Raw genomic sequence first — 11,332 nt, forward strand, 5'->3', positions numbered from 1 at the left:
AAAGACATAAAAGGGTTTTCTCCCCCCTCAGGACCGAAGACTACCGCAAAATCCCCTACCACTATTACGAGGCCGGCAGCCGGAAAGAGTGCGCTGAGTACCTCCTGCATGAGAGTGCACCATACGGAGGGCACCGCTTCGTCACAGAGAAGAAGGTGTTCGCCAAGTGGGCCAAAAAGCACACCATCAAGTTCTTCAACCCGTCCTGGCAGCTGTCATGACGCTAAAAACTCTCATTCCTCATGTCGTCCATCGCTGGTTTGGAGGGTAGGTGGTGGACAGTGGATAATTCTTGTCATGCAGTGGTCCAAGCCAAGACTGCATTTTTTTTAACCGGAGCCGGAGCACTGAACTGAATGAAAGACTGTCCTTCGCTGCTTTTGGTAGCCGCAGAATTGAGTGTCAGCTTCGAATGAGCCACAAACAAAACACTCCTACCCCTCCTAAGCCTTTAAAGGCATTAACAGTTTTTTATTTCTCAGATCAAGTCATGCAGTAGTCCAGCAAAGACTTTTGTTGTTTCAAAACAAGGATTAAAATGAAGGGAGAAACAACATATTAGGTTGTTAACCACTTTTGCAGACGCCACTGTGAATTGAAATTGAACACCGGTCACGGTTGTCACAGATGTCGACGACGTTGACACCTTGTAGACCTTGTGTAGAACCTCACGAAGCCTTTTAAATTCTGGTGATTATAGGTCCACTAAAGCAGTATTTAAGCCAACGCAGAACACAGTTTTTTTTGAAGGAACGTGAAACAAACTGTATGTCTGGCAAAGACAAACCACTGTAGCGAAGAAGAGTGATGGTTATCCGAGGACTGACTGAGCCACAACTGAACATTGATGCAGAAAAGGAAGCACCACACTTCAGGTGTAAAATCTCATTAAGCCTAAGTTGGCGTTTTTCACAGTCTGTCTGCTGCTTGGTTGTTTCATCTTGCATGAGGGGTGTAATACACTAAAATGTAATTTCGGTTCGATTTTTGAAGTGGTTTGTTCAGTTCATTTTCGGTTCAAAAAAGGCAGGAGAAAAGCACTTGAAAAGGTTTTCTTTTAAAAAAATGTGCCCAACAGAACTTGTTGTCGTCGATGTCTCTCCCTTATCTGAATCCAGGTCGCGGGGGCAGCAGCCTCAGCAAAGACTGCCCTCTCCCCAGCCACTTCCACCAGCTCGTCTAGGAGAATCCCAAGGCATTCCCAGGCCAGCCGAGAGATCCCTCCAGCGTGCCCTGAATCTGCCCTGGGATCTCCTCCAACTCGGACATGCCCGAAACACCTCCCGTCGGAGGCCTACACAGGCATCCTAACCAGATTTCAGAACCACCTCAACTGGCTCCTCTCGTCATGGAGGAGCAGCACCTCTACACTGAGTCCCTCCCAGATGGCCAAGCTCCTCACCCTATCTCTAAGGCTGAGCCCGGCCACTCTACGAAGGAAAGTCATTTCAGCCGGTTTTATCCGCGATCTTGTTCTTTTGGTCATTACCCAAAGTTCATGGCCATAAGTGAGGGTAGGAACATAGGTTGACCGGTAAATCAAAGGCTTCACCTTCCGGCTCAGCTTCCTCTTTACCACGACAGACTGGTTAAGCGCCCTCAACGCCGCGGACGCCGCCCCAATCTGCATGTCGATCTCACACTCCAACCTACCCTCACTCGTGAACAAGATCACAAGATCCTTGAACTCCTCCACCTGGGGCAGGCAATCACCCCTGACCTGGAATGAGCAATCCATCCTTTTCTGGCTGAGAACCATGGCCTCAGACTTGGAGAAGCTGATTTTCATCCCAGCTGCTTCACACTTGGCTGCGAACTGTCCCAGCGAGAGCTGGAGGTTGCTGTGCGATGGAGCCAGAAGGACCACATCGTCTGCAAAAAGCAAAGATGAGATCCTCCCACCATCGAACTCGACCCCCTCCACCACCCGGCTGCGCCTAGAAATTCTGTCCATGAATCACTTGAAAAGGTTTTATTTTTAAAAATGTAACCAACAGAACTTGTTGTCGTCGATGTTCCCCGCTTATCCGAATCCGGGTCGCGGGGGCAGACGCCTCAGCAAAGAGGCCCAAACAGCCCTCTCCCCAACCACTTCCACCAGCTCGTCTGGGAGAATCCCAAGGCGTTCCCAGGCCAGTCGAGATGTAAGCCCTCCAGCGTGTCCTGGGTCGCCCCCGGGGTCTCCTCCCAGTTGGACATGCCTGAAACACCCACTGAGGGAGGCGTCCAGCGGGCATCTTAACCAGATTTCCGAACCATCTGAACTGGCTCCTCTCGACACGGAGGGGCAGCGGCTCTACTCTGAGTCCCTCCCGTATGACCGAGCTCCTCACCCTATCTCTAAGGCTGAGCCCGGCCACTCTACGAAGGAAACTCATTTCAGCCGCTTGTATCCGCGATCTTGTTTTTTCGGTCATTACCCAAAGATCATGGCCATAGGTGAGTGTAGGAACGTAGATTGAACGGTAAATTTAGAGCTTCACCTTCCGGCTCAGCTTTGTCTTCACCACGACAGACCGTATAAGCGCCTACAACACTGCAGACGCCACCCCAATCCGCCTGTCGATCTCGAAATCATCTGTCGAAATGAATGGCTATTAGGTGTGCCCAATAGTGCCAAAAATACGGTTCTTACTTACCTTGTTTATTCATCATTCTTTTCCCTGAGTGTCCGGCACTTAAGGTGTCCATGCAGAAGCTCCCACAGGATTTCAGTTCCGCACCCAGCACTTACCTCGCACTAATAATTCACTTTTAGAGAAAAAAATATGCATGAAACAAAACCACAAAAGTACTCAAGTGAACTGAACTGAACATGCAAAACTGAAACATTTTAACACATCCACATGAACTGTTACACCCTTATTTTCCACTGTGACTTACCAGCAACCCAAAACAAGTGGTCCATCATTCCCTTTGCAAAGCCTAAATAAGGCTTTCGAACGTGTCGGCAGTTTTATTTTAAAGCGCAAATTAGGTAGTGTGTTTACTCGTTAATTTATTCCTTGTAGACCTGTGCAATAGAACTTTGTGACGTACACCCCTTCATCAACTCGTGCCTCCTTTTTTCCTCTTTTGTTCACGTAAACTTTCACAAACCTTCTTGTGCCAGCTCCTTACGGCAGTTTGTGGTCACGATGGTGATTGACATGACATCACCCTTATTTACCCTTCAGGCTTGTCCTCCACCACCTCGACTGTAGCACAGTGAGACTAATCACAACCTCCCGCTGTTTTAATTCTTACATATCAAGTATATTTTTTTTAACCGACTTGTTTCCTCAATTAGTGTCTGACGTCCGTCTAGCTATACTCAGTTCGTTGTCGGATGCATCATCCACTTGGGTTAAACAAATGCCTTCCTCAACTAAAAACAGGCAGTTAGTGTTAGTGTCAGTGTCATAACAGTTTGTCAACAGAGTTTGAAAACAAACAGTTACTCGATTAAATGTGAAGACTTTGCGCCTGTCGCTGTATTAAAGATGATGTTAGTTATGCAGTGAGGCTTGTATGACAAATCGTTACGCTGATAGGCAATTTTAGCATTCGGGAAGATCCTGTAATAGTCCTTTTAAATTGTTTCGGTGTAAATTGCAAACCATAATAGAATTAATAAATTGGCAATTGTTTGCGGAACTACCAAATTTTTTGCCCTTTAACGCACATTGGTGTATAAGGCGCACCTTCAATGAATGACCTATTTTTAAAATGTTTTCATATATAGGGCGCACCCCTTTATAAGGCAAAATAGTAGTAGTAGCAGTGGTTGGGGATGGTACTGCGCAAAAGGGAATGTCGTGCCATGATGAACCAATATTGATCCATAGATAAGGCGCATCAGATAATAAGGTGCACTGTCTGGTTTTGAGAAAATTGAAGGCTTTTAGGTGCGCCTTACAGTGCGGAAAATTTGGTACTCTCAATTTATCAGAAAAACACGTAGCAGGAACCTGCTTGGCTACAGTGGTATGAAAAAGTATCTGAACCTTTTGGAATTTCTTACATTTCTGCATAAAATCTCCATCAAATGTGATCTGATCTTTGTCAAAATCACACAGATGAAAAAACAGTTATTTAACTAGAACAACCCAAACATTTATAGGTATTCATATTTTATTGAGGATAGTATGCAAACAATGACAGAAGGGGGGGAATGCTAGTATAAGAAAGTGAACCATCACATTTAATAATATGTGGACCCCCTTTGGCAGCAATAACTTCAACCAGACGCTTCCTGTAGCTGCAGATCAGTCTGGCACACCGATCAGGACTAATTTTGGCCCTTTCTTCTCTAAAAAACTGCTGAAATTCAGTCAGATTCCTGGGAGGTCTCGCATGAATCGCTGTCTTTAGGTCATGCCACTGCATCTCAATGGGGTTCAAGTCTGGACTTTGACTTGGCCACTCCAGGACCTGTATCTTGTTCTTCTGAAACCATTCTAAAGTTGATTTACTTCTTTGTTTTGGATCATTGTCTTGTTGCAGCATCCATCCCCTTTTTAGCTTCAACTGTCTGACAGACGGCCTCAGACTGCTTCCCTAACAATTCAACTTTGGTTTCATCGGTCCACAAAATATTTTGGCAAAACTTCTGTGGAGTGGCCAAGTGCCTTTTTGCGAACATTAAACAAGCAACAATGTTTTTTAGACAGCAGTGGCTCTCTCTGTGGAGTCCTCCCATGAACTCCATTCTTGGCCATAGTTTTACGTATAGTTGATGCAGGGGTCGTGTTAACTGAATATTTTCCGTCGTTGACCGATTTTTTAAAACGGTGACGGAAAAAACTGAAGTCCATCTGTCATTTTGACAGGTTGCAATTCACACCCCAGACCACAGGATGGCGAGTGAGCATATTAATTAGTTATTGTCTCTCTTGATGCATGACGTCGTTGGCCTTACTCGGAAAAATGTCAAGGCAACTGAGTGTCCGAAGTTTCTTCAAAAAGCCCCAAAACGACGATGGTGTTGATAAAAGAGGTGAAAAAAGAGGGACTGCACAAGCGGGCACGCAATTCAAGTCCATGCGCACCAGGAGGAAGGTGTGAGAATGCGTTCAGGCCACAGCAGGTGAACTGTTAATTTCATTGTTCCATATTTAGCCTACCTACTGGGGCCACAGTCAGTTGTTTTTGTCACTGCGGAGAAAAAGTTACATATTCATCTGCTTGATGTGGGATGGCACGGTGTGGATTTTCTGTTAAGCTTGTTCGGACAGAATATTAATTTAAAATGAATGAAAACTTAATACTATTGAATATGTTGAAGCGGTATGCAATGTTAAGAGTCTTGTTTGCTCGAATTGCTGTGTCCGGCCGCTGTAGCTCTGCTGCTCTCTGTGAACTCTCTATTCAAGCCGGAACGCGCGCGGCTCTTAAGTGTCTCTGTCACGTGACTGTGTCGTAGCTGGTAACGCGCTCGGCCAAATGGACACACAAGTAGGGAAGGTGAATTATGCCAAAGAAAGGGTCACCACAATGTCATTATTATCATTTTAAAAATTTAAGTGACGGGTAAAAATAGATTATGACCGGATTTTTATGACCCTGTCAGTCAAAATGACAGACAACGTAAAAGTCTAGCGCAACCTCTGAGTTGATGTGTGCACAGAGATAATGGACTGTGCCAATAATTTCTGTAAGTCTTTAGCAGACACTCTAGGGTTCTTTTTTACCTCTCTGAGTATTCTGCGCTGAACTCTTGGCGTCATCTTTGATGGACGTCCACTCCTTGGGAGAGAAGGAACAGTGCCAAACTCTCTCCATTGTTTCTCTGACTGTACATTGATGAACATCCAGACTTTTAGTGATGGTTTTGTATATTTTAACAGCTTTATACAAATCAACAATCCTTGATCACAGGTCTTCAGACAGCTTTTTTGGCCGAGCCATGAGGCACATCAGACAGTGCTTCTCATCAAGACATTTCTTACCAGGTGTGTGTTTTATAGTGGGCAGGGCAGCTTTAAACCACTCATCAGTGATTGGGCACACACCTGACTTAAAATGTTTGGTAAAATTGGTTTCGATTGCTATTTAAGTCTCCTTAGGCAAAGGGTTCACTTACCTATTTTCCTTCTTCCGTCATTGCTTGTGTGCTTTTCTCATTAAAATATGAAAACCTGTAAATCAGTGTTCTCCAAACTATTCCACATAGGGCAGGATTTCACTCCAAAAAAACAAGACCACACCTTTTCACCAATCTGGTGTTTTATAAGTGTAATCAGTTGATAGCAGTCAGGTGTTGCTTGTTTTAGTACAAACCACATTGGTTAAAATGTCTGCTTGATCGGTATGAACAAAAACCAGGCCCCACAGCGGCCCTCGAGGACCGATTTGGAGACCCCTGCTGTAAATGTTTGGGTGGTTTTAGTTAAATCAGACACTATTTTCATCTGTGTGATTTTGACAAAGATCAGATCAAATTTGATGGGGATTTTATGCAGAAATGTGAGAAATTCCAAAAAGTTCAGATACTTTTTCATATCACTGTAGCTAGCTTGCATGGTAACCATGTTCATGCTGTAGCTCCAGAATATGCGAGTTTTCGCTATTCACATGTGTTCTTCACTTGTAGCACAGTCCAACCCAATTTAAGTCTAAAAAGGTACAAGTTCACAAACAGCACTCATCAGCCTTTTCTTTGACTCAGAACCAAGAGAAAGATATTGCAGTAGTAAAAATACCAGTAGGTCACAGGTCCAATTCCCCTTTGGCAATGCCTCGGGTCACTGTGAACAGCAGAAGGCAGCACATTTTATTTACCACTTTTTTAAATTCTAGTTGAGGCAGAGAGCTTTGATGATGTCACCGTGTTAAATGACCTCAAAGGTGGACACACTGTGATTGTGCAGTCACCAGGCAGCTCTCAAATTTGCCCCTCAGTTTGCACTTCATTGATGCCATGATGATAGCCACCCCATTGAGTACACCTCCAACAATATTACAAAATCAGTAGGCCTGCAAAAATAAAAAATAAAAAACACCTCTCATTGCGCAGTATATTTATTATTTTGGATATTGCACTGCTTCATATTGAGATTTTCTTTATTGTAACAGACTTTTTGTCACATTGATCCTTTTTATGTTTAAGGTCAAGTGTCCTTTGTGTGTGTCTTTGATATTGAATGTAAGTATTAACATATTTTTACCGGTGCAAGATTGGCATCAGCAAAATGTTACAAAAATTGATTTATCTGTAAAAAGCTCCACTTTTGCTTTGTTCATCGCATACAATGAATGTACTGTATGACTTTTTTTCCCTCGAATTGGACATGAATGTATCTTGTTTTTCTGGGATTAAAAGAATCTATAAGCACTTGATTTCATGAACGTGGGAAAGTGTGTTCATTTATATTAAAGGGGAAGTATGTTGCTTTTTTGAAGTAAAAGATCGACCGATATGAGTTTTTCAGGTGTGATACCAAATATTCGTAGTTAGAGGGGCCGATAACCAATTTTTGGAGTTGATATTCATTTTCAATTAAAGTAAAAATTGGGGTAGAAAAATTTAATAATGTAAACACTGAAATTCCTGAAGTGTGTTTAATGAATGCCTCTGCCGGCATGGGGGTTGAGAGTAGTTGTTCCCCAACCCAGAGGTTGTGGGTTTGATTCTCCGCCCTGATGACCCAATCTAAGTATCCTTGAGCAAGATACTAAACCCTGCGTTGCTCCTTGTTCTGCTTCACCAGTAGGTAGATGAGGATATACAGTGGTACCTAACAAACGTGTTGATATACAGAATTTTCAGGTTAAGACACACTTCAACGGGAAAATATTGCCTTTTGTTACGAAAGAAATTTCAGCATAAGAAAAACAAAAATATACTATGTCTGGTACTCGCAGCTCCCTGACTTGACTGAAGGTAACAAGCTTATAGCTGCTCTGCCATTGGCTATGGCCGAGCATTCTTGGCATCCAATTGGCCAAGAAGGACCTCTACTGTATACAGATATGTATGTGTGCATGCCAGCGTAGTACTCTCATGAAATTCTGATGTGAGATTTAATTTCACATATTTATTTTTCATTGCAGTTCATGTTCATGGTCAGTGTCCCCTTGACGCGGACCCATTCTTGGATAGCTCCCAGTTGTTGTTGTTGTTTTTTTTAAAATTTGTTTTAACTTTAATAAAGGGACTTGCACTCTGAAGCCACCCCGTTGCATTACCGTCATGCACATAATGCAAAAATATGATCCGAATGAGGGACAGCTAGCTTGACTTCGTTGTTCCTTGAGGAGGCTGGCCTGACAGGAGTAGTTTTTCAGGTTAGCAAGTTCACATAGTTTAATGTTATGTTAACTCTGATGGAGGTCGGACTTTTACTAGCAAAATTACTGGTGTTTCCCCCACCTCCACAACATTGACATCTTTTGACATTACCTATATTGGCTGTTACTGGCCAAAAAAAAAAACTTCTAATATCCCTCCTCTTTGAAAGGGGCGGGCAAGCGGCATGTTGTCGACATGAATCTGTCGGGGCTGTGTGAGTGCGTGTCTGTCTGTGTGGCGGTTGGGGGTGGCAGCAAGTGAAAAGGGATAAATGTAAGTTTGAACATAATGAAGATAATTCACTTAATAATGGTAGAGTTATATTTTATCCTTACAACATATGGGAAGACAACCTAAATTGCCTATATAACTGAAGTAATGATATAATGCAAATAAGGTTGCTTAAAAGTTGGTGGGGACAATTTGAGTATCCTGAAAAGTTGGTATTGTTATGTCCCAACCCTCGAGTCAAAGTACCGTAATGTACATTTGTCAAACAGTTTTTGTCAGTTTACTCTCATTATAGGTCTCTGGTAGGGTTTTTGCAGTGTGTGTCACTACAAATCTCATTTAATTTGGTGTTGAATGTGAGCTCCGAGTTGGATGCAGGAGTAGTAAACAAATCCACGAATCTCTGCATGTCTCTCGTGCTGCCAACATTCAAAGCAAAATCATCAGCAAACTGGAAGCCCACACAGCTTGTCAACATGGACCTTGGTCGCAAATTGAGTAAACTTGCCATCTGTTCTCTATCTCATGTTTGTGACCAATAAGAAAAATGTGAGTTCAACTCATGTGAAACTCAGCAATCTTCTCAATGCTGTACATACACACATTTTCCTTTTACTTAATCTCTAAATATGCTTTGATACAGCAGTGTTAGCACCTTCAATACTATAATATTATTAATAATAATAATATTACATTTTATTTGAAGGCGCATTCCTGGCACTCAAGGTCACCGTACAATTTTTTAAAACCCATTTAAACAAATTAAAGATTGAGAACACTAAATAAAATAAAGTAAAGAACGTTTAAGGCAGTTTAAGACAGTTGTATGGAGGAGGAGGATCTAAGGGCACAGGAGAGTTGTAACATGAATGAGGTCTGACAGGTATGAAGGGTCGAGGTTGTGAATGGCCTTGAATGTGAGAGGAGGACTTTGAACTCAGTTCGAAAGTGAACCGGGAGCCAATGAAGCTGTTGGAGGACTGGAGTGATGTGGTGAATAGAGAGGGTACGGGTTATGATGTGGGCAGCTGAATTCTGGACCAGTTGGAGTTTATGGAGGGTTTTTTGAAGGAGGCCGAAGAGGAGAGAGTTGCAGTAGTCCAGGTGGGAAGTGACAAGGCTGTGAACCAGAATTGCAGCAGAATGTGGTTGAGGGAGGGGCGGAGACGATTAATGGTGCGTAGGTGGATGTGGCCGATCCGGGTAATGTTATTGATATGCAATTGAAACAAAACTGTGTTGTCCAGGATTACTCCCAGGCTCTTGATTTGGGGGCAGGGTGAAACAGTGGAGTTGTCAATGGTAAGGAATAGGCTGTGGTTTTTAAAATGGTGGATAAGGAGCCAATGAGCACCTCCGATGAGGGCGGGAGAGAAGAGGAGGGTTTGGAAGTGAGGTAGAGTTGGGTGTCATCGACATTGCAGTGAAAGTGGATGTTGAATTTACAAAAAATGTTGCCTAGGGAAAAGAGATAGATGACGTAGAGTAGGGGCTCGAGGACAGAGCCCTGGGGCACACCAGAGGTAACTGGGGAGGGGATAGATTTAAATGACGAGTTGGATATATTGGGAGCATTCATGAGAACCATTTCAACGGGATGCGGATGATTCCAATAGTGGAAAGCCAGTGGAGTGTGGTGTGACTAATGGTATCAAAAGCTGCAGATAGGTCCAGGAGGATGAGGATGGAGAGGAGTCCAGAATCAGCTGCCATGAGGAGGTCGTTGGTTATTCTGACAAGTGCTATTTCAGTGCTGTTTAGTGGGCGGAAACCAGATTGGAAATGTTCATAGAGGTTATTCTGGGATAGGTGAGAGTGGAGTTGGGAGGCAGCTGTTCTTTCAAAGATTTTTTAGATGAAGGGTAGGTTAGATGTGGGGTGGAAGTTATTGAAGTTGGAGTAGTCGGCACCAGGTTTCTTGAGAACTGGAGTGATAGCAGCAGTTTTGAAAGAAGCGAAGACAATTCAAGAGATGAGGTACTGTTGTGCATAGTGTGCTCACTGCTCAGTGTACATTATGAGTTTACAGACAGACAACAAAAATTGAGATTTCATATTTTTATTATATGAGATGCACCTGTGTATTAGGGTAAAATAAAAAGATTTTTGTTTTCAATAAAACTACAAACAACCACAATAAAGGGACAACAAAGTGGGATTTAAGTTGAGTGCGTTTGTGTTTGTATGTTTTTAACGAAAGGAAAGATTTTTTAAATATACAGTGGTAGGTAAAGCCAAACATGATAAATAATACCAATTAAGGATAGTTCTCGAACAACTGATATCCAAAAAGAATCCTGTTAGGTCAGCATATTTAACAAAGTTAGCATAGCTCGTCCCATATTATGCTGTTATCTGAAGTACAAATCAAAGCACTTCTGGCAGCTAATGTCGTTTATTCAGCAAACAATAGGACTAAGTTTAACTACTGAACATCTCATAAAACACTACGGTACATTGTTTTGCCACAGTTAATGACCCAGTACACATGTCACTGACATTTAGTCACATGAACTACTCCAATATAAATCTCAAATGACCACAAAAGCAGACCTGTTAAGTTTCACGATTTGGTCGGGAGACTCCCGATTTTGACCCCAGTGCTCACGCCTCACGATTAGAAAGCCAAATCTCCCGATTTTCCAAAAATGTCAATTTTATTTTATTTTTTTACGTTTTTGTTTGTCACCGTTTTGTAACGATACCATTCGGCCCGATTCGGAAAGTGACCAACAACGAATAGCCTGGCCGTCTCCGACTTCCCTGCCCTCACTCCCCTTTAGAGCTGGAAAAGCCCAACCAATCATCTGACAGGGAGGGAAGAGGCGA

General features: G+C 42.9%; 1 protein-coding gene across 1 annotated transcript in view; it reads left to right on the forward strand.

The window, feature by feature from the left end:
• Nucleotides 1-7,442, forward strand: part of st6galnac3 (ST6 (alpha-N-acetyl-neuraminyl-2,3-beta-galactosyl-1,3)-N-acetylgalactosaminide alpha-2,6-sialyltransferase 3) — a 68,416-nt gene extending 60,974 nt beyond the window's left edge. Inside the window, exon 5 of the mRNA XM_057856855.1 lies at nucleotides 32-7,442. Within this exon, the coding sequence (XP_057712838.1) occupies nucleotides 32-221 (190 nt within the window). The 3' untranslated portion in view covers nucleotides 222-7,442. The remainder of the gene's footprint in view (nucleotides 1-31) is intronic.
• Nucleotides 7,443-11,332: the final 3,890 nt, after the last annotated feature.

Source organism: Corythoichthys intestinalis, chromosome 14, assembly GCF_030265065.1.
Source record: "Corythoichthys intestinalis isolate RoL2023-P3 chromosome 14, ASM3026506v1, whole genome shotgun sequence".
NCBI lineage: Eukaryota > Metazoa > Chordata > Actinopteri > Syngnathiformes > Syngnathidae > Corythoichthys > Corythoichthys intestinalis.